Raw genomic sequence first — 24,898 nt, forward strand, 5'->3', positions numbered from 1 at the left:
CATGAGCCAAAACTGGAAGGTCAATCAGTGCTGGGAGGAAGGAGGTACAAGGAACTCAGAGGAGTAACAGGCTGCGGGAGAGAAGAGGAAATCCAGGGCTGGGCATGTGCCTCCCCATATACTGATGGGCGTGCAGAAAAGACAGGCATGTTAGGAGAAAACTGGCTCATGAACTCTCATTCATTCTTATCCACGTATCTGTTCTTCAGTGCTATGTTAGGTGCTGGGGCTAAATCCTTTTCAAGGTAAAAATGGTTCCGCCTCAGGGAGTTTAGTTTCATACAATTATTATTTATATATACCATTCACTTGACACTTTATCCATTATTTTGACAACTTTTCTTGCCTCTATATCTCTTCTACTCAATTAGACTATAAGCTGCCTGAGGACTGTGTCCTGAATGGGAGTTTCTGTGTATGGCACCACGTAGTCTAGCCAATAACTATCAAAACAAACAAATAAAAAATTGCAAAAATCTGCATACTCAAATATAGGTGCTTTGATATTAGTAATCAAATGCAATACATTTAGGTGGTACATTTTAAATTTCTAACATGAACAGAAATTAGGATTCTACTTTAACATCATTCTTGAGGCATAAGCGTAACTTTAATGCTGTAGGAATTAAATGTATAGTTATTTCATCATTCCTAGTCCATTTTTTTCAGGTTATAGATTTCATTGCTCTCAAAGGGCTCGATATGCAAATGTACAAACTAATAGGTGTTAAATCAGAAGGAAATTATGTGAGGTCTAAAACCTATCTTGTGATCTCAGTCTCCATTTTGACCTAGGACTCTTCACAGCTCATTCACTGATTCAATATAGAATTTACACATTGTATCTTTATTTCAAGGGGAGGGAAGGAACTTTTCTGGGAAAAAGAACTATTCATTAGATGGTAACAGATCTAAATTTACATTTCCCACGCAATGTATCTGCACAGTAGTACCCTTTAACTTTAAGATTTTTTAGGTACGAGTGAGTTAGCAAATGACATAGATAAACATACATAAAGACAGATGAGCAGCATATTATACGAAGAAAAAGAAAATCTAGGGTTGTTGCTCATTCCAGTGGAAACAGATGTTCCGCTCACATCATTGCTACACAGGTTGGCATAGAAAAGAAGGAGAGATGTGTTTTAAGACAGAGGAAAGCGTACTTCTAAAATAAACTCATTTTAATGTTGTTTTGTTTTAACTGTTCGACCACCAGGGATCATGCTAATTCACCATCACTCACAGGCAAGCGTAAAACTGGGTGTGCTTGTCTGCATCTATTCTTCCTCATCACAGCTAACAACACAGAGTTTAGTATGGACAACTACCAATCATGGCAGAGTCCCACAGAGAAAGGCTACAGTATCTCAGGTTGAGCCCCTTTCACTGGTGACCTGCTTCTCTCTGAGTAGCAGGTATTAATCCTTTATTACTGCTTATTTAGTGTCCTTCTTGTTCATAGTTGTGTCCCTAGCACAAAACACGGTACCTGGAACGTAGCAGGTGTGCCAAATGGAATGAATGAATGCATGAATTAGTTAATGAAAGAAAACCAGCAAATGTACACAAGCACTGATCCTTCTTAAATAATGAAATTCTATGGTAGAAATATTAAGTAAACAGAAAAAGAAGAGAGTTTATAGCTTTTTGCCGTGGCTGATTCTTTAAGATTTGAAGCGATGCTTATTCCTACCCAGCACATTAAGACTGAAAGTTTTGCTCTTGTCACCAGCTGTATTAGAAGCCAAACATGTGTATCTTCCAGTGTGTGACACTTGGGCGTTGGTGATTTGAAGCAAACGGCCACCAGACATAAGGTGATGGGTGTCATCTTCTTTGAGGAGCTGCCCTTCTTTGTGCCATGTGATTTCTGGCACTGGGTTCCCTGTAACAGAAAGCCATTTTTGAGAGTTGGCCAGTAATCACGTCTCCAACTGATAACTAAAAGAATGTATTTTCACTCATTTGCCTTTTTAAATGTTCCATTTCTAAAACAATGCAGTCATTATTCATTCATTTTAAAATAAATTTGCAAACATAAAAATGAATTTATAATCATCATCATCATCATCATCATCACACTATGATTTTAAAAATCTATAAGTGAAATAATTCTAAATTAGTCTTTGGGTTTAACTGAATTCATACCATACCTTAGACTATGACAATTAAATATTTTTTAAAAAATGGAGCATGCATTTTTACCAAAACTATTACTTATGAATACCTTTGCATTCATATTCAAATTTTAAAGATGATTTTACATTTTTGAGAGAAAGCTGTAAAAAAAAGTATCCGTTAATCAACAATTAAATAATTCAACAAGCAGCTATTTTGAGTTTAGAACAGGATTCCAGCACATAGACAGGTAGACAGAGATACAGTAATTATTCCTCTAATATTTATAGCCTAAAGAAAAAAGATCTTTCACATTTAACATAGGGCTTTTGTTAAATATTAGGTTTAAATTGCTCAATTTAAAAAAAATTTTAAACCATAAAAAAGCAAATTCTATTAGGAAAGAAGGCTAGGATGAGATTATATTAAAACTGAAAGGCTCAACCCTACTGGCTGTGGAGCCTGCTTTCGTAATGGCCTCACCTGAGAAGGAAAGCAGATTCACAGGACCACCCAACTGCTGAGGACAGCACACAGTTCTACCAAAAGGAAGCCAGACCAGAGAATCCAGGTAACCACAGAGCCTATTCTACAGCTGCACTTGGGCAGGGAACAAAGCCAGCAGCCCTCTCCAACCGTTCCTAGCCAACGGCACCCCCTGCCCTGACCTCACAGCTCAGGCAGCGGCCTCACCCAAACTGAGACTCTGACAGAAGGCTCTACCTGCCCAAGGATGCGACCGATGACCCGTCAAGAATCTCAAGCTGAACCGAGAGGTGAAGGACTATCTCTGCTGAAGCATACGTGTGAAGTCTGGAAGAGGAGACCTTTTACTCAAATGTGCAAATACGAATGTAAGAAATCAGGCAAACATCACACTGTCACAGGGAAGTATTACAGCTCCAATAACTGACCCTAAAAAAATGGTTATCTATGCACTGCCTGACAACGAAGTCAGAATAATCCTCTCAAAGAAGTTTAGTGAACAAAATTAGGAAATAATACAGGAACAAAATGAGAAGTTCAACAAAGAAATAGAAACCATAACCGAAATCCAGAACACAAACAAATCCGAGAACTGAAGAATAAAGTAACTGAACTAAAGATTTCAAAAGAGAGCTTCAACTTCAGACTTGACCAAGCAAAAAAGGGAATCAGTGAACAAGAAGATGGTTCATTTGAAATTATCCAATCAGAGGATTATGGGAATTGCAGAAGGAGAAGAGAATGAGGAAGGAACTGAAAGTAGATTTATAGCATTAATGTCTGAAAATTTTCCAAACGGACATCCAGATTCATGAGGTCCCAAAGATCCCAAATAGGTTGAACTAAAAAAAGAGCTACAATAAAACATACTATAAAATAATTTTTAAAGTAGCAAGAGAAAAACAACACATCACATACAAGGAAATCTTTCTAAGAGAATAGGCAGATTTCTCAAAAGAAATTTTAAAGTGTAGGAAAGAATGGGATGATACATTCTAAATACTGAAAGAAAAAAAAAAACACCTGTCAACCTAGAGTACTACAGCTGGCAAATATGAATGAGAGAGAAAGATTTTCCCAAAAAGCTAAGGGAGTTCATCACCACTACTCTTGTCTTACAAGAAGTGCTAAATGACATCCTCAAGCGGAAACAAAAGGATGTTAATTAATATTGTAAAAACACATAAATGTATGTGCAAAGCTCACTGGTAATGGTAAATACGTAGCCAAAGTCATATTCTCTAACATTATAATGATGATGTGTAATTCACTCGCAGCTCTAGTTTAAAAAACAAGTATAAAAATAACCATAACTATAATAATTTGTTATCAGATACACAACATGAAAATATGTAAATTGTAACATGAATAACAAAAGATGTGAGGGGAATAACAAAAGATGTGAGGGGAATAACAAAAGATGTAAAATCAAAGTGTAAAATTTATGTATTCTACTGAGGGTAAGTTATCAGATTAAAACGGGATGTTATACATATAAAATATTTTATGTTAACCTTATGGTAACCACAAAGGAAAAAATTTGTAGTAGTTACACAGAAAGTTAGAATAAAGCAGTCAAAGCATACCACTAAAAAAGTCAACAAATTACAAAAGAAGAGCAAAATAAGAAGCAAGGAACAAAGGATGGACAAAACAATAAAAAAAAATCAACAAAATGGCAATAGTTAAGTCCTTACCTATCAGTAATTACTTCAAATGTAAATGAATTAAATTCTCCAATCAAAAGACACAGAATGGCTGAATCGATTTTTTAAAAATCCCACAATACACCGCCTATAAGAGACTCACTTTAGCTTTAAAGACACACACAGAGTGAGAGTAAAGGAATATAAAAAGATCTTCAAGCAAATGGTAATCAAAAGAAAGCAGGGGCAGCTACACTTATCCTATCAACCTAGACCTAAAAATTGTCAAAAGAGACAATGACAAGGGGGTAAATCTATCAGAAAGATACAATAATTGTAAATGTTTATGCACCCAACATTGGAGCACCTAAATATATAAAGCAAATACTAACATACCTAAAAGGAGAAATAAACAGCAACAAAATAATAGTTGGGGATTTTAATACCCCACTCTCAATAATGGATAGATCAGCTTGTCAGAGAACCACTAAAAAAACAAGAATTTGAAAAATACCACAGACCCAATATACCTAACAGACATCTACAGAACATTCTATCCCGCAAAAGCAGAATACATATTCTTCTCAAGCACACAGAGAACATTTTCTAGGATAGATCTATGGTAGACCACAAAATGTCTTAGCAAATTTAAGATGACTGAAATCATAGCAAATGTCTTTTTAGAACTCAATAACAAGGAGAGAGCTGGAAAACACACAAATATATGGAAATGAAACAGCATAATCTTGAACAATCAATGGATCATACAACATCAAAAGGGAAGTAAAAAAGTATCTTGAGACAAATGAAAATGGAAACACAACACACCAAAACTTATGAGATGCAGCAAAAGCAGTTTTAAGAGGGACATTTATACTGATAAATGCATACATCAAGGAAAAAAGATCTCAAATAATCTAACATTACACATCAAGGAACTAGGGGAAAAAGAACAGAGTAAGCCCAGAGGAAGCAGAAGGAAGAAAATAATAAAGGTTAAAGCAGAAATAAATGAAATTGAGTACAAGGAAACTATACAAAAAATTAGTAAAATTAAGAATTGGAATTTTGAAAAGATAAACAAAATTGACAAACTGTTAGCTAGACTAAGAAAAAAGGAAAGAGGACCCAAATAAATAAGATTATGAATGAAAGAGGAGATATTACAACTGATACCACAGAAATACAAAGACTCATAAGAGACCACTCTCAACAACTATAGCCAACAAACTGGACAACCTACGAGAGATAAATTCCTAGAAATTAGCCTGCCAAGACTAAATCATAAAGAAACAGAAAATCTGAATGGACCAGTTACTAATAAGGATAATGAATCAGTAATCAAAAACTTTCCAATAAAGAAAGCCTAGGACCAGATAGTTTTACTGGTGCATTTAACCAAATGTTTAAAAAAGAATTGATACCAATTCTTCTCCAAGTCTTTCAAAAACTTGACAGGAAGGGAATACTCCCAAACTCATTTTATAAGGCCAGCATTACCCTGATACTGAAGCCAGGTAAAAACACTGTGAGACAAAAACAAACAAACAAACAAAAAACTATAGGCCAGTATCTCTGATGAATATAGATGTACAAAATTCAAAATAAAATACTAGAAAACTGAATTCAATAGCCAATTAAAAGAATCATACACCATGATCAAATGGGATTCATCCCTGGGATGCAGAGATTATTCAAGATATGCAGCTCAATATAAAACATCACATTAATAGAATAAAAAATAAAAAGATATGCTCAACAGATGCAGAGAAGTATTTTACAAAATTCAACATCCATCATGATTTTAAAAAACCAACAAATTGTTTCAATATTCTTCAACATAAGAGAGTCCATATATGACAGATCTGCAGCTAACATCACACTCAGTGATGAAAGATTGAAACCTTTTACTCTAAAATCAAGAACAAGATGAGGGTAGCCAATCTCAGCATTCCTATTTAACACAGTCCTGAAACCCCAGCTAGAGCAGTCAGCCAAGAAAATGAAATAAAGGGCAACAGAACTGGAAGGAAGAGTTCAAGTTGTCTCTGTTTGCAGATGACATGATTTTATATACAGAAAATCCTAAGAACTAAGCTAAAAAACCTATTAGATCTAATCAACAAATTCAATAAAGTTGGCAGATAAAAAAACCTGCATGAAAAGTCAGTAGCATTTTTATACACTAACAAAAAATTATCTGGAAAAGAAATAAACAATCTCATTTACAATAGCATCAAAAACAATAAAATACTTAGGAATAAATCTACCCTTGAAGGTGAAAGATCTCTACTTTGAAAATTGTAAGACATTGATGAAGTAAAGAGAAGATAAAAATAAATGCAAAGGTATCTTGTGTTCATGGATCAGAGTAATTAATATTGTCAAAATGTCTACATCACCTAAGGACATCTATAGACTGCATGCAATCCCTATAAAGATTCCAACGGCATTTTAAAAAGGAATAGAAAAAACAACCCTAAAACTTGTTTGGAATCACAAAAGACCCTAAATAGCCAAAGTAATCTTAAGACAAAAAATAAAGCTGGAGACATTAGACTTCCTGATTTCAAACTGTATTAGAAAGCTATAGTAATCCAAACAGTATGTCACGGCCCTAAAAAAAAAATGGACCAATGGAAAATAATCTAAGCCTAGAAATAAACCTCTATGATCAACTAATATAATAAACTAATAAATAAACATCCATGATCAACTAATATTAGAGAAAGGAGTCAAGAGCATCAATGGAAAAAGACAGTCTCTTCAATAATTGATGGTGGGAAAACTGGGTATTCACATGCAAAAAAAAAAAAAAAAGAAACTAGACCCCTCTCTTACACCAACTCACAAAAAATAACTTGAAATGGATCAAAGACTTAAATGTAAGACTGAAACTATAAAACTCCTGAAAGAAAACATAGGGATAAAGCTCCTTGACATTGGTCTTGGCAATGATATCTTGGTCATGACATCAAAAGCATAAGCAACAAAAACAAAAATAAATAAGTGGGCTTACATCAAACTAAAAAGCTCTGCACATCAGAAGAAACTATCAACAAAATAAAGTGGCAACCTACAAAATGGGAGAAAATATTTGCAAACCATCCATCTGGTAAGGGGGTTAATAACCAAAATACGTAAGGAACTCATATAACTCAACAGCAAAAAAACACACAGATGATCTAATTTAAAAATTGGCAAAGAATTTGAATAGACATTTTTCCAAAGAAGATATTCAAATGGCCAACAGGTACATGAAAAGCTGTTCAACACCACTAATCATCCAGGAAATACAAATCAAACTCACAATGAGACATCACCTCACACCTGTTAGAAGGGCCACTATCAAAAAAAGGAAAGTGTTGGCAAGGATGTGGAGAAAAGGAAACCCTTGTGTACCTTTGATAGGAATGCAAACCGGTGCAGCCACTATGGAAAAATGTATCAAGTTTCCTCAAAAAATTAAAACATTAAAAAAAGTGTTGCTACCAGATGTCTAGCAAATCCACTTCTGGGCATGTATCCAAAGAAAATGAAATTACTGTCTCAAAGAGACATGTGCACTCCCGTGTTCACTGCAGTGTTATTCACAATAGCCAAAACATGGAAACAACCTAAATGTCCATAGACAGATGAATGAATAAAGAAAATGTGGCATACATACATATACATACACACATATAAACATTACTATATAAACATTACTCAGCTATAAAAAAAGAAGAAAATTTTGTCATTTGTGACACCGTGGATAAACCCTGAGGCATAAAATCTTAAGCTAAGTGAAATAAGTCAGCCAGAGAAAGACAAATACTGTGTGATCTCACCTGCGTGTGGAATCTAATAGAAACAAACTCATAGAACTGAGAACTGATTGGTGTAGAGGCAGGGGTTTGAAGGTGGAGAAAATGAAAGAGGGTGGTCAGAAGGTACAAACTTCCAATTGTAACATAAATAAATCGTGATTATAGTTAACAGTACTACACTGGATATTTGAAAGCTATTAAGAGAGTAGAACTTAAAAGGTCTAACCACAAGAAAAAATGTGTAGCCATGTGATGTGATGGATGTTAACCAAACGTTATCGCAATCATTTTGCAACATATATATGTATAAATTCTGTTGTACACCTTAAATTTATGCAATATTATGTCAATTATATCTCAACGAAAGTGAAGGAAAAAATAAAAAAGAAATAACTCAAAACCAAATTGTCAATGTGGAAAAAAAAACCTAGAAGAGTCAAGATAGGATGCTATAAAATTTAGGCAGCTGGTCTCCATGTAATAGTGTTACCTCACTATTTTCAGAAAAAAAGAAAAAAAAAAGGTTAAGTAATAGTATATGTGACACTTTTAAAATGTTCCTTTTTTATAATGAAAATATTTTCTTGCTTACCTAAATGTGTTGTTCATGCAAGGCATGAAAACAAAAAATAAGACACTAATCTTATCTTCTTTAAAATGCTTGCTTTTTATAAAGCATGGCTACTCTTGTTCCTTTAAAGCTGCAAAGCCCTATGTACACTAAAAAGATAGTCCTAGAGATGTTCTCTTAGAGAATTGTTTATTTTTATTACATGCAGCAAAGTGATTCACTGGTAAAGATGGTGAAATTGATTTCAGAATTTTCATTTTTATTTTTCCCAGTCTCCATTCCCTTTATAATACACAAACATGTTAATAGAAGGTGACCGTTTTTTTAAAAACATTTTTTATTGAGTTATAGTCATTTTACAATGTTGTGTTAAATTCCAGGGTAGAGCACAATTTTTCTGTTATACATGAACAAAAGGTGACCGTTTTGTCTTGGGTAATTTCCACTGTCAATAATGCCGTTCTTTCAGCAAAATTCCTCTCTATTCTTTGAAATGAAATTTAAGAAAACAGGTAAGGGAAAGGAAGATACAAACGCAGGGAAGGAAAGAGAAAACAAGAGGAGGTAGGACAGGAAACACCACGTACACCTACAAGTAGCAGCAGAAGTGGAAAAGAAAGAATAATTTATTGAATTGATACAAAAGGCCAATGTGTCTTTCTTTCTCTCCTCCTTCCCTCCTCCTCTCCTTCCTTCTTTTTTTCAGCATGGAAATTCCCTTTTTCTCTCCACAGAATCTGAGAGATTTCCTCCTCCATGTCTACCATCTATACTGGACTAGGATTCAATTTCAAAAGCTTGATTTTTTCTCAACTAATTAAGACACATAGTAGGGGGAACAAATAACCAGTCAGTTGAGGAACAGCAGACATACAAGACCTGAGCCCCTTACCTGTCACTTCACAAGCCAGTGTAACACTCTGTTTCTCTTTTACTTTCACATCTTCCAAGGTATTTTCACCCACAATGCGAGGTGGTACTAAAAAACAAAAAACAACAAAGAAAAAGTAAGTAACAATTCCGATAGCAGGACAGTTATTTATAGGCATCTATGTTTACAATTTTATTAACCTGTACCCTTTAAAAGGTTGTTTACTAGAAGAATGTCATTATATTGTTTGAACAATTCTAATTTTAAGGCAAACTATAAAGTTATATGTCATGAATTCAATTATAATGAATTTTACTGCATATAAATCATAAAATCTGGATAAAATTGTCAACAAGTCAATCAGTAACATCTACTAGACCTTTATTTCTCCCACTATAACTCTGATAAGCACTCATATTACACAACTTATCAAAGTCTTAGGACACTGTTAAACAATCGTGAACTGACAAGACATGGCATTTCAGCCATTTTAATTCAATTGATTACATCCAAGCCATTCTAACACTGAATTCTTGCCAAGAGTGACAGTCCAGGGATTGAAGAACATATAAATGTGAGATCAAGCTGTAGATAAATTTTAACTCTGCTTCCAGGATGTATTTAAGCCAATTTTATTTTTCAAGTAGATACTGTAAATTATATAAATACCTAATACTGAAAGCCCAAAGATTTTTCCTTCTTCACCAGCTGTATTCCTTACGACACAAGTATACTGGCCAGCATCTTCTATTCTCGTCTGCATCAACCGCAGAGTCCTACCTCCTGAAAAAGCAAACCACCAGACGACTCAGAAATAAATCTGTAACGTTACAAGATGCCACGGAATGCTCAATTTAGGTAAAATTTAATCAATACACTTCAAAGGCTTTGAAAATGCATTTATGTCAAGTTTTTTTTTTAATCGCATGTTTTAAGCCTATACACAACAGATAATTCAGAAGATTTTGCTGGTTCAATGGATTAAAAGAGGAAATACAAACCTAGGTGACAGCAACTGAGAAATGGAGTTTCACATCACAGAGGTGATGTCTGAATATGACCTTGAAAGGTAAGTATACTTTAACACACAGAGGAGTCAAGAGACACCATTGTCAGTGGAATATGAGTGAGGAGATAGAGCAGACAGTAGATGTGAGTTGTGGTACCTAAAACAGAGCAGGTGGAGAAAACAGAGATGAGACTAGCTGGAGTATGACCTATGACCAGATCCTGTGGGCCCTTGAATGCTGTGCTAAGGAGTCCAGATTTTACTGTGTTCATTAAAGGCTATGGAAGTATATAAACAACAAAGAAGTCATGATCTGATTTGTACTTTAGAAAAACAACTGTGACAGAATGTTTAGGAAAGGATTCCCAGTTTGCCATTGAACATATGAAACGGGAATGTTAGAAAGAAGACCACACCAACAACCCAGACTGGGATGACGTCAATACACAAGAAATGACAAAACCATGAAGCCTGCCAGTTTTCAACTGAGTTTCATGGAATTCACAGAATTATTTATATCAAAGTTTATGAGGGCCACTTCACTCATTAGTGCAACTCTGATTTTGTTACTCTTTATATTTGGAACTTCTATGCAACAAAGAAATATGCCAGTAGATTGCGGATGAAACTCTGATATGCTGAAGGGTGTGATCTGGAAGGAAACTCTGCTGAAGGACAAAGGAAGAAGAACCAGCAAATGAGACTGAAACAAAGCCTGCAGAGAATGAAGAGAGGCAGTGAGAGAGAGAGAGCAGAGTCCTTGAAGCCATTGGCAAAGTAATTTCTAAGAAAAAAATGTAAGTCATATCTTAGACTTTGTAATAATTTTCTAGTTGCTGTATTTTTGTGTAGTACCCTGAATTTGACCTAAAAAATAATTAAATGTGAAATTTTCATGTAAATATTCACCTGGATCTGAATTCATTAGGAGTTTCCATCTGCTTTCTATTTTTATAAACACAACAGGCTGTCCCTGAGATTTTCCTATAAGCAACCTGCTCATCCTCAGCCCACTGAAAGGTGAGCTTTGTAGTATCTTATCGAGACAAACAAAACTGAGTATCTAAATTCAGTCTTTTTTTTCCAACTGAATTCAAGTAAGCAAAATTGAATACAGAAATTCTCTCAACATGTTAAAAAAAAACACACAAAACTTATGTTAATTAGGAAAGGATTCAAGCATTCACTGCTACTTCAGATTAGTGAGACCGTAATATGATTCCAGTTGAGATATTAAAACAATACAACTTTTATGAGTCATTTCTGGCTCTGCAAACCTCAGCCTCATAAAGCTTGTGCTTTTTCCTCTTCTCTTTGTTTCCTCATCCTCTCCTTTACTCCAGTGAAAGACAAAAGGGGGTCTGACAGTAAGTTATACTTAAATGGAGACATTTCTTGTACCTATTAAATTTTTATAGCAGCTATCTTAGCTTGGCAGATAACTTCTTAACAATGACTGGGCCTTCAACAAAGTACTGCTTTCAAAAAAGCTTTCCTTAAAGTCCCAGGAGGCCTAATCTTAATGAAACAGAAATGTGCAGCCGACCAAGGAACAAGCAAGTCATACACCATTCGTCTGATTCTCAGTCACTGACTGCATAACACACATGCTCAGACTGAAATGGAACGACTCCTCTGGCAATGCCACGAGGTGAAATACTTTTACTCTGTTCACTCAGGGATCTTCAGCTGCTAGTCAAGCAAAACGAAACTACACAGTAAAACTAAAATACTACTTCTGGAAATCTACAGTAAGCCAGAGGACACCACTCTGTCTTGCCTTTTCCATTTTCAGGAGCCTTGATGTAGTTATAATATTTAAAAAGAATTCCTACTTTTTTGGCAATTGAGAATTCTAAAAAAAACCCCAATACAAGGATAATTTCAAGAGAAGAAATAATGTGTTCAGGTTTTTGGTATTCAAATTGTAATAACATTTCTGCCATCAGCATGCATTCCCTAAGATCAACAGATGCTGGGAGTTCTAGGAAAATGAAAGCATTATAGGAAATAGGAAAGCTTCCCAGGATAGGGAGACCCAAATCTCTTACCAGGTTGTCTATGGCAATAACAATAAACATACACTGGATGCTTTGGATAGAAACAGGCTCTGTGTTACCTGCTTTGCATACGTTAACTCATTTCATCCCTACAAAAATGCCCAAGAGGCAAATACTACTATCTTCACTTTACAAGTGAAGAACTGAAGTTAGCAAAGCTAAATAACTTGCCTAAGGTCATAAATCTACTATTAGAGGCAATAAATATAACAATTACACCAATTACATTCTTCATTAAGACCTTATCATTTATAGAAACAGAGGAACCTCAGGATATGGAGACCTACTTCAAATACTAGAAAAGTATCTTTTCTGGAAAAGTCTTCAGAAGTGGGAATTCAGGGCATATATCTGGAGGGAACTCTAATTTGAAAAGATACATGCACTCCAATATTCACAGCAACACTATTTACAATAGCCAAGGGATGGAAACAGCCTAAATGTCCATCGACAGAGAACTGGATAAAGAAGCTGTGGTACTTTTATACAATGAAATACTACTTAGCGATAAAAAAGAATAAAATAATGCCATTTGGAACAACATGGACAGACCTGGAGATTGCCATTCTAAGTGAAGTAAGCCAGGAAGAGAAAGAAAAATACCATATAATATCACTTACATATGGAATCTTTAAACAAAAAAAGACAAATGAACTTATTTACAAAACAGAAACAGACTCAGTCATAGAAAACAAACTTATGGTTACCAGGGATGGGGAAGGGGGTGGGAAGGGATAAATTGGGAGTTCGAGGTTTGCAGACACTAACTACTATATATATAATAGATAACCAACAAGTTTATACTGTTTAGTACAGGGAATTATATTCAATATCTTGTGGTAATTTATAATGAAAAAGAATATGAAAACAAATATATGTGTATATATATGTATGACTGAACTATTATGCTGTACACCAGAAACTGACATAATATTGTAAACTGACTATACTTCCAAAAAAAAAAAAATAAGTAAAGAAAAAATGGGAAAAACTTTTCTTGAACAAATTTAGAGGCAGGGAGCTCACTACTTCTTAAAATAGCTCATCTTGACTTTAAATAATATAAATTTTTTAAGTTGCTTATATTCAGACCCAAAATGTCCCTAGAATGTTCCATACACTGGCATGGCTTTTAACCTCTGGAACTAGACAGAACTAACACAATCTTTTTCTATCTACACCATGGGCTCTTCAAGTATTTAAATGTAATTTTCACTATGTAGTTATATGGTTATGTAAGGTTTATTTTTCCAGGTTAAATACAATCAGACATGTAACTTATTTTCAATAATTTGCCATCATGATTATCCTCCTTTGAAAATACTGTAAAAATAAACCCTTCTAGTCTTCCTAATGAGTAAGTTAAGTCCGGAGTACAACTGGTCTTTTACTAGTTTATTGGTGAAAATATATTTTATTCATGTGGGAAAACACTGCACTTGTTTTCTTGATAAACACATTACCCTGTTAACACATACTGAATAACTAACACATTTCAGAGATCTTTTCGTATTAAGAATTCTGAAGCTGTATCTCACCCTAATTTTCATCACTGGTTTTCGAATGTAAGAGCAGTTTACTTAACTCTCAAAATTGTTAGGCTTAATTCAAAAGTTCCAGAGTGAGGTATGTTTGAATTCGGATGCCTTCATTCAACACATTAGGTATTCTTCTAAGTATCCAAGCTTTTTATTACCCACAAACTTGGCAACACTGTTTTCTTAGTCTGTATCCAAGTCATTACTAAAAGCAGCTGAGTGCAGATTCCTGCATGCCCCAAGACACCTCTCTCTCCACTTGCACTGATTCATAAGGATAAGCTGATAGATTTTCCTACATAATTAGATGAGGAATAAACCAAATACCTTTTTTACAATAATGATGAAGTTAGCTCACAGAAAACCTTCCCAGCTTGGAAATATAAAGCACACTCAAATTAGAGTCATGAACAAATTGAAACACTTGGCTATGGTTTCTACAACATGATTCATTTTAGACTCTGGTTTGTTTCAGTACTTCCTTCCATTCCTCGCTTTTCAAATTGGTTGGTACTCATTATACCATGAAACCTCTGACATCCCTATGATTTAAGTGATAAGCAGGGGCCAAGATTTCTTTTTCAAAAGGATCTAGAGATATTGAGAGATTTTCACCATTATCATATAGCTTCTGATATTCTTCTAAATTATTTTTTCTTAATATGATCATTGGGCATTATACTAAGTAGCTAGCATCAAAAAGAAAAATTAAGCAAGCAGAAATGAGAGATTAAGGAGAAACTGTGGCCATATGAAGCTAACCAGATTAGCAGGCAATGAGAATTTCTAATACCTGAGAGAATTCTCGCAGAACTGCTAAGGCTGACGGGCCACCCATCTTTAAGCCAGGTAATTGAAGGCAGGGGAATTCCTGAAGCTTCACAAGTTAAGGACACTGAGTTTTTTTCCACCACACTAATATTTTCAGGTGTCCTGTGGTTTCCTATGATGCTTGGAGGGGCTGTAAGACAAAACGAAGTAAATGAGAAAGGAGAGTAGCTAATATACATCAAACACCAAATCTTAAACAGCTTATTGTTAAAAATAAGACTTCCACTTTCGGGTCAATAGTAAGCAAAATAAGCAATCACAACAATGAGATGATGATGATGGTGGTGGCAGTGGTGATGATGATTTTGATGTTGTGATTCCTGGAAGTAAGAATGCCACGTCTTCTTCACTAATAGCAGCAAATGCCTTTCATATTGCTATTCTAATAGTGGTGAATGATACTCTCTGAGTCACTCATCTTTTTTGTTTATTTTTAATATGGGTTCATTATCTTCTTATAGGCAGGATTTCCTAACAAATAATTCTAATCCTAAACTTAAAAACAATTTAACAAAGTTTCGATTCCTTTTCAATCTTTAGCTTTGGCTCACACATTGGCTGCAAACCATAAGACGTTAATACCAGACTCTGCGTATGTTCTAACTGGATTCAAGTTGTAAGACTGTGTCTTTAAGTTTACCATTCTTTTTATATATTTAAAAACTGCAATTCAGATTACATGCATACAAACAGGTGTCCCTGAGTATATGTATGTTTAGTCTATTCCTACTGACTTTTATAGCTCATTACTTAGAATTTTAAAGCTGACTTCAGTGCAACTCACGCCCAACTGATGCCGAGTCAGTTAAGTCTAAGGAACGTAGGTTTATACTGTCCAAGGCAGCTAATGTGTAAAGCATAGAATCAAGGAATATTACTTGGGATAGCACTGGATCAAAAGTACTTGAAGAAGATAATCATCTACTTTACTATATGCTTTCCTAAAAGAAAATCCAGTATATACTTATTTCAGCAAGGTAAGAAACGGGAGCTCAGGCAGAGGAGAGTAAGTGATGAGACTGATCTAAAGAAGCGGCACGGAGGGAGAAATAAGGGACTCAACACTCAAAGCCTGTGTCTCTCACCCAGGATGCTACAGACTGTATCAGCCAGTGAATAGACTTACTGAGCCTCTTTATACTTACTGTGCACACTTATGTCATATTTTCTGTCAGCCATTCCTGCTACATTCACAGCAACACACACATAACGTCCTGTGTCAGACACATGAATGTTCTTCAGCTGAAGGATACGACCTTCCTCCGTGATTTCCATTCCCTTTCCCTTGGTCAAGGGGCGGCCGTCTTTCATCCAGGTCAGTGTCGGCTGAGGAATACCCTGCACCTCACACTCCAAGGAAACGCTCTTCCCTCGAGTTACTGTAATTTCAGTAGGGTGGCTGCCACTGTCAGATATAGTTGGTTGAACTGGAAAAAAAAAAAAAAGAATAGGAAATGTTGGCCTTTAGTCTTATATAGGAATTTCCATCAGCCACAGTTAAATTCATTTCTGATGTCAAAAAATTAGCTACTAAAGAAAAGGCCGAAGCTTAATGGCCGTGGCATTGCTGTATCGAGAGGTACACTTCTTCTGCAATGTTTCTAAATGGGCTCATACCTAAAATAAAGCTATCGATATACTAAATGTGGTGTCACCTACTTTCCCTGATTTTGAGACATTATACAAATATCCAAACTTACGATTTGTAGTTCTAATCAACAGAAATATTCCTAGCACTAATTTTTCAAAAATATTTATTTATTTATTCATTAAAGTATAGTCAGTTTACAATGTTGTGTCAATTTCTGGTGTACAGCACGACCCTTCAATCACACATACACATACATATATTCATTTTCATCATAAGTTACTACAAGATATTGAATAATAGTTTCCTGTCCTATATACAGCTTGAAACCGATATGATAGCAGAGCTAATGACCCAACATCTTTTACCAATTCCCCTCTTCCTCTCACTTTTCCCTACAGAAGTTGGAAAAGCTGAGACTGTTTTTCAGTCTTCTTTGAAAATTAAGGTGACCACATGAATTACTGCAGGCCTAAAAAATCTAAATGGCGGTCTGCTGGTAGGGGTGAAGGAAGGGGGCAGGTTTCAGAGATTTTTTGCTTTCCCGGTAAGAGGGAAAGATACCACACCCCCCACCCCCTTTTTTGCCTTCAACGTGGGACTTGATACTACAAACACAGCAAAGGAAGGACCAGGAGAATCCTACATCTCCTGTCCTGATAAGAGCAAGGAGCTGACCAACTTCAGTGACTGCCAACCTCAGGCTTCTTATTATGTGAGAAAATAAATCTCTGCTTGTTTAAGCCATGATGGCCAGTGATTCTGTAACTCTGCAGCCGAATTCACCTCATCGATACTGATTCCGAGAAGGAAGATTAAACCAACTCAAATACCTATGTGTGTGGGAAGGAAAATGGACCAGTGTTAGTAATCCTGTGTTTGAGTGCCAGTACTGTCACAAACAAGCCATGTGACTTCAGTTGGTCCTGGAAACTTCTCTGGGCTTAAGTTTCCATACATACAAAAGGGAGGCAATGGTTTTCTTCTTTTTCACAGCTCATGTAAATATTAAATGAGATACTGTAAATATTCTAAGTACTTTACAAACATATAAATTTAGTATACTTTAAAATGAGATATTTTTACATATTGTAAATATACCCCATGGCACAAAGCCATCCTGCCCGTTCCACATGTCAGCTGTCTTGCCCTCAACAAATTACAGCCACATTGATGTGTCTGCCAACAGCAAGCTGATGCAGACTGGACAGCTGTATTGCTAAATAGATATTGCTAGGAATAAGGAGCTGCTCTCTTACATGTCGGCACAATTTAAATTTGTGGGTCTTATGATAGGTACCACAGGGGATTGGTTCCTGGACCACCATGAGATACCAAAATCTGAGGATGCTCAAGTTCATTATACACAAAATGAAACAGTATTTGCATATAACCTACACACATCATCCTTTATACTTTAAATCTTCTCTAGATTAGTTCTAATACCAAATACAATGTCAATGCTAAATAAATAGTTGTAAATACAATGTAAATGTTACATAAATTGTTGCCCGGTGGATGGCAAATTCAAGTTTAGCTTTTGGTAACCTCTTGGAATTTTTAAAATATTTTCAACCTGCAGTTAGCTGAATCCATGTACGTGGAACCCATGGATACGAAGGGCTGACTGTATATCATAACCATACTACTCTGAATGAATCTTAAAGCTATGAAGAAAAAGTAAAAGGGAAGGATAGAAACATTTTTTTTAAAAAACTGTGCCAAAGCCTGTCTAATCAAGAACTTACTGAAAACTTGCAGACTGTAGTCTTTCTTTGCGGTTCCCGCAACATTCGACGCCACACATGTATAGAGCCCTGCGTCAGATTTATCAGCAATTGAAATCTGCAACTGCCTGCCTCCAGACAGAGTTCTGACTCGCCCTGCAGAATCAGTCAGCACCGCGGAGCCTGCAGAGAAAAGCAAGTGGCAGAATGCGAAGCAAAACGATAAGGCATTTTGTGAATATACGCTGATGAGTGTATACACTGATTTATTTACTTCCTAGTTCATGTACTGAAAAGGCAGATGACACTGTATAACCATCCTAAGCAAAGAGGAGGAGGAGGAAGAGAGAGACAAGAGGAGCAGGAGGCAAATTTTTCTTTCAATCACTATTGCATTTAAAAGCAAACATACTCAGTAAAACAAAATGTACGTAGTAAAGCAAAATGAAATTTCAATAAAACAAAAATTACCTTTTAAATGAGCTAAAATTTAGATGACCTGATATTTAGTGGACACAGATATTTGTAGATAAATAAATGAAAATCTGTTTAACTGCAGAATTCAATCTTACATTACAAAACTGCCATAAGTACTTATCTGCTTAATTTTTTAAATGGAGGTACTGGGGACTGAACCCAGGACCTTGTGCATGCTAGGAATGCACTCTACCACTGAGCTATACCCTCCCCCAAAATAATTAGGTTTATTAATTTATTTACTTAATTTTTTTAATGGAGGACAAAACTGCCATCAGTACAGCAAAAATGTTTGCTTTAGAGAATAATTTTTAAACTTATTTTAAAGAAGAAAATGGTTCACTGAATGGTGGATTCTTGATCATTAGAGCTGCCTTATAATGCATCTGATTTAAAAAAGGATCAATGCAGAAAATTAATTTCTTCTTGGGAGCAGTTAGTCTCAAAACTGAAGGTTTTCGGCTTGATAGTGTAGCAGTATCCTATGCGGCACAAGTAACATAAAGCAATTACGCTGTCTTGTATTTCAGAATGCAAACCCCAGGAAAGTCTGTTAATAAGCTGACATGCTTGTCAAATAAAATATAAATTCATTTAATATTTATATTTAATTTCACAAATGTCAAAGGATGAAAACTGACCTTTTTTCTTCCAAATGAGATTGGGGGGTGGAATACCACTTGATTCACACAGTAGACTAACGAGGTGCCCCTCAATGACGGTAAGCTGTGCAAGTTCGCCAGAAGCATAAATATTTGGTGGTACTGAAAGATTAAAGAAAAAAATACTATTTTATACTCACTTCACATAAAATTTCCCTAACACTTGACATGTTAAAAAAAAAAAAAGATTCCCAAACAGCACAAGGAAATCATTTAGCACCTGAGGTTGACATATCAACACCACATTAAAAGTCAATTCTAAGATGTAAAATAAATACCTAACAGCAGACTTCCCATTTTCACAGACAGAAACTTAATTATAAAATATTCAGAGTGGCATAAAAAGAAGGCAATATGGTATAGATATTTTGACATCTTGCACCAAAAAATGAAGGCGCCTACCAAGTTTAAACTTAACCTGGTCATTTGCGCCTCACCACCTTTGACATCTCAGATGCTGAGCAGAATGCAAAGACATCAGGCACATAACATGTAGGAAAGGACAGAGGCCAGGAATGTGAACTAAGAAACAGTCATGTTACCTTTCCTAGAGTATACAGCCTATCTCCCCATTGGCCCCCAGCTTCTCCTTGGAACCTTCAAAATGAATACTGACTACCCACATTTTTTTCAAAAATGGCTGAGTGCACATATGTTGGCCAAACTATCCCCTCACTTTTTTGGCTGCAGTATTATCAAGTGATAAATGCTTGTTCTCCACGCTCCTGGGAGCTGAAGGCTGGGAGAGTCCTCCTCACCCCCAGTGCAGCTTCCAGTCATTGCTCAAGCACCCCCAAGAAAGTCTACTCCGCTGAGACTCATGCCACCAACTTACTTCTCTTTTTCTTTCTTACCACCATCTGTGAACCTGTCATTCTTTTACCATTCACAGAACAATTTGGTACTTGTTTTTATCCTTCCTCTTCACACAAAGACCTGTCATCACTCTGTATGAACTCAGGATTCACACATCTCAACACCTGGCTATTCAGTTCCTTGATGCGCTCATCTCTTTCTCCATCAGAGGCTGCCTCCTTTTCATCACCTGGAACATTTCTGCTATTAATTTATAAATTTAGCCCACTTTCTGACACCTACTCTATCCTTTTAGCTCTTTCACTCAATTATTCCTAATTCTCAATCCGTTGATCGAGTTGAATCTCAAGTCCTTACACCTCTCAGAAGCCTCCGCACCTAGCCGCCTACTCTTTTATTTCCTAACTTCACTATCCAGCTTAGATTTCAGGATCTGCAATTTCAACTACTTTGTCAATACTCTCAACTGCTTTGCACCACTGCTCTTCCTATTTGGCAACATTCTTACTTGGGATGAATCCTGCATCTCTCTATCATCACCTATCCCACACATGGAAAGTTCTACAGAAGAAAATGACAACTAGACAGATTGCCACCATTATACACTCATGATCTCCAACCTGAACTCCATACTCTTCTACTCCCATGGCTGCCATTAATACAAATTCTTGCAATCTGTATCTGTAATACAGACACTCTCTGAGATCTGGACTTTTACATCTGACTACTCAACATCTCAACTTGGAAGCCTTAGAGGCACTGTCAGACTCAACTTGCCCCAGACTGAACTCTGCCACCTTTGTTCTCTCTCTGAGGGAAGGACATGCTGTCCACACAGTCCAGCTGGCCAACCCACACCAACATCCATCCTTTACTCTTCTTGGTTCCATGTCATCAACCAATCCTGTTAACTCAATTTCTTACTTACTTAGAGTAAATAATGGTTAAGTTAATAATTATGCTAATACTTAAAAACTTGAGTTTATCTGCTTTCTGCCTGAAATACAAATCTGAACACTCCAGATCTCCTCTAAATCCCTTTAATGGTGTTGAACTGCTGTCAGAATCAAATCCATACTTTAAAAAGTGATTTTAGAGGCCCTCTTCAATATGCTCCTTTTAACTTTCCCACCTAATATCTTCTTACTCTCCTCTGTACCACACTAGGCTCCACAGTGAATGCTGCTCAGTTCACTGAATGCAGGTCTGTAACACTTCCATCATCTTCACAGAGCTAACACCTACTCATCCTTAAAATCACAATTAGATGTCATTAGCTCCTGACATGTCTTCCCACAAAACTTCCTGTAAGAGCTCATAGGAGATTTAATTTTTGGCTATTGAAAGATATTTCTCCACCAGCAGACTGTAAGTTCTGTGTGACCAGTGTCATGATCTTTCTTATTAACCTTTCAAAGCCTGCACGTGGCATAGTTCTTGGAACACAAAGTCACACCAAATACTTTTTGAGTACATCCAGCCTTGAGTCCTCTCCCCTATAATTCATTCTTCTATCTACCACGTTCTGCTTTTTTCTTCAAGAGGCATTGGTCTACTCATTTGTAAAGTACACTTCGTAGTTTATGCCTAATTTGACGAATCTGCAATGTGTGGCATCATTCATCCGTCCATTCACATCCAACTTGCTTGTTGTCTGGTTCTTCTGGGAATACCACTGTCCTTGGATTCCACGACATATGTTTTACCCAGTCTTCCTTTCTCTCTTTGTTCTTTCTCAGTTTCCCATTGGGGGCCTCTTTTACCATCTCCCTTCTTAGGTGATACATGAGGATCATTCTATACAGTACTCTTCTGTACACATTCTTTTTATTCTAAGGGATTTCAACTGCTACATATATACTCGTGTCTCTAATCTTAATTTTTAACAGTTATGTCTTTCTCCTGAACTATAGGCTGGTATTTCTGATAGCATGGATGACAGCTTCACATGGACAGTCTACAAGTATCTCTCACACAGCATTTTTAAAATGAATTCTTCACCTCACTTTCTATTCATCATCACTCTGAATTTTTCTTTTTTTTTCAAACTTTATAAGACTTAGCTCAGTGTCTTGTCCATATTGGAGTTATATGAACATTTGAGAGAAATGAGAAGGGAAGGAAAGGAAATATGGAGGGAGAAAAAGGTTGGAAGGATGTAGGAACAGAAGTTAATGATACATAACTAATATGTAGTGAAAGTAAATTTACTACATAGTAGATTCTACCATTTAAATTAATCCTGTTATAGGGTGAATAACAACACTTCTCATAATCTTCAAGATTTTAAAAATAATGATTTATAATTAACTCATTTTCTGCATAAATGTATACTTCTAAAGTTTTAAAAAATACCTGTTCTCCACTGGAATCAGATTACTTCGCCTACCTATTTTTATTTTAAAATGTGTTTTTGAATTAACTTTTATAATTAAAGATAAATTTCAGGTCAATATCTTAATAGTTTAAAAATCTAAACAAATAGAATAAAAATTAAGAGGGCTTAATATGCTATAAATGAATTTAAAGAAGTACTTAAAATAAAGGTAACTACATGGGAAATGAGAACACTTTTTAACAATTAGCAGACAACCACAGCCAATGTAAGAGTTGTGATTATGCCTAAGAATTACCTTAATTAGTAACAAATAGTAAAACTGCAAGCAAGGATAGTTTTTCACATTTGTCAGCAGAATAATCTCCTCCCTCACCCACAAGCGCATGCGCACTGTCTCTCTCACACACACATAATTCACATATGTAATTTGGTCTTTTGACTTATTTTCAATTGAGCATCATGCTCTCTGTTCATGGAGAAGAATCGGTCATTAGAAGATCCTGGTTGAAGAAGCTAAAGAGCCTATTAATCAGGCAGGAGAGGAGAACCACTCTACATCCAAGTTGTAGTGACTAATGTGTTTAGGTTCAGAAGCTCTTATCTAGTTGCTCTTGAATTAATTTTATAAGCTTATATTCAAGACAGTTCGGTATCATTTCAACATATTGATTAGTGTCCATCTATGTATGATGACGATTTTTAGTTTTATGGTTATCATTTTAAGAATTAACAGAATCAGTGGTTAAACCATGGGCTTCATCATTGGCCTTACAGGGGCTGATCCCACTTACCCCAAATGTTGACATTATAGTTTTTCTCAGTTTTTCCAGCGACATTTGTTGCCTCACAGGTGTAACGACCACTGTCTTGAACCTGAGCGTCTTCGATCTGAAAACAAAATCATGCTTTGAAACCACAATTTCCACTTCCTAAGTCACTGGGGCTTTTCTACTAATGTTATTTGCCATCTTGGATTTTTCATTTGCATTCTGAAGGTCTTCAAACATGTAAAAAGTAGAGAGAATAATAATAAAATGCATGGCTGTATGCCCACCACCCACATTCAATACGTATCAAGATTCAATAACCCTCATCTATACCACTACTCACTGAAATTTGTTAAGATAGTTCTAATCACGCATAGCTCTCCACCGCCAGTGCTGGGACTTGTGTTTGCACAATCGTCTCCTAACATTCAGTCATAGGTTTGAGGTTTTGAGAATTCTACCAGCTGCTTTCTAGCACTCTGGGCTCTGCCTCTGAGAAGCGACAGTGCTTTTTGCTTTTTTTCCCCTATCTAGCCCAAATGACTTATCGTTCTTTGCCCTCTTAGTGATTCTGGCTTTTCCTTCCTTCCCAGCTCCATCATTACAGGATCATGTGCCCAAGGTCTCTACCTACCTACCTCTAACAGACACCCTCAGCCTCCGGCCCACTCTCTCCCATACTTGTGACCTCCTTCTGTAAGCTCCTTAGCTTCCTATGTTTGACAACCATCATTCACTTCTCAAGACCCTCTCTGTTGGACAGTCATAACCCTCCTTTACCAAGAAGCTATATGGTGGTGTGGTTAGTAGCATGGATTCTGAAATTATACTTTAGTATCCAAATCCCATTTTTGCCACTCGGTAACTGTGGGCAGATTACTTAGCCATTCTTGCAATTCTAAATAGGGTTATTATGAGGATTTTATAAACATTCCAATGGCCTGTTGGCTTCCTCAATCCTAATTCCTTAGGCTAGCTCTTATTTCATTCAAACCGACCCTGTCAACATTATATCCAAATACTCACTTTGTTAAATTGCTTCAGCCACAGTAGCTTACTTGCTTTCCACAATCAAGCCTTTTGTCTTATCTACCCATACAAAGCCAAGCAACCTACCAAGACTATTCTAGGCAACCACAGCCTCATTTTTTGCTATGTTCCCACAAATGCATTGTCTGTATCATCCACTTGGTAATTAAGTTAGAGATTTATAGCACTTACTGTGTTTCCCCAACTGAAATATATGAAATGTTCATATATTTAGGCAAAATTGGAAGACATTTTGCATAAATGTGTCCTACTGTTTTGTATCTGTATGTAGAGCACCTAGAGTGGGTATTTGCTGATTCATTGGATGACTGAAGATGATGCACTCCTTAGAATATTTCTATAGTACTTTCCTAGAAGCATTGTTTGAATGGCTTCTGGCTACACATATGGACTGATACTTAAATATTTAAAACTTACTAAGCATAAGATTGAAAAATACTACAAATCTCATTAATAAAAGGGTTCCTAGATTTTTCTTTCAATTTTATAAAAATTTATTCAAGTAAACTTCTATTTATTTTCTTGTTTGAA

The 24,898-nt window shown here is 35.9% G+C and overlaps 1 protein-coding gene across 1 annotated transcript in view; it reads right to left on the reverse strand.

Moving 5' to 3' along the window:
- Nucleotides 1–24,898, reverse strand: part of HMCN1 (hemicentin 1) — a 400,921-nt gene that overhangs the window by 110,656 nt on the left and 265,367 nt on the right. The window contains exons 42-49 of the mRNA XM_006198786.4: nt 23,342–23,438; nt 19,376–19,498; nt 18,279–18,440; nt 16,088–16,369; nt 14,905–15,072; nt 10,174–10,287; nt 9,526–9,612; nt 1,697–1,888 (exon numbers count right to left, since the gene is read on the reverse strand). Of these exons, the coding sequence (XP_006198848.1) occupies nt 1,697–1,888; nt 9,526–9,612; nt 10,174–10,287; nt 14,905–15,072; nt 16,088–16,369; nt 18,279–18,440; nt 19,376–19,498; nt 23,342–23,438 (1,225 nt within the window). The remainder of the gene's footprint in view (nt 1–1,696; nt 1,889–9,525; nt 9,613–10,173; nt 10,288–14,904; nt 15,073–16,087; nt 16,370–18,278; nt 18,441–19,375; nt 19,499–23,341; nt 23,439–24,898) is intronic.

This window comes from Vicugna pacos, chromosome 23, assembly GCF_048564905.1.
Source record: "Vicugna pacos chromosome 23, VicPac4, whole genome shotgun sequence".
Classification (NCBI taxonomy): Eukaryota; Metazoa; Chordata; class Mammalia; order Artiodactyla; family Camelidae; genus Vicugna; species Vicugna pacos.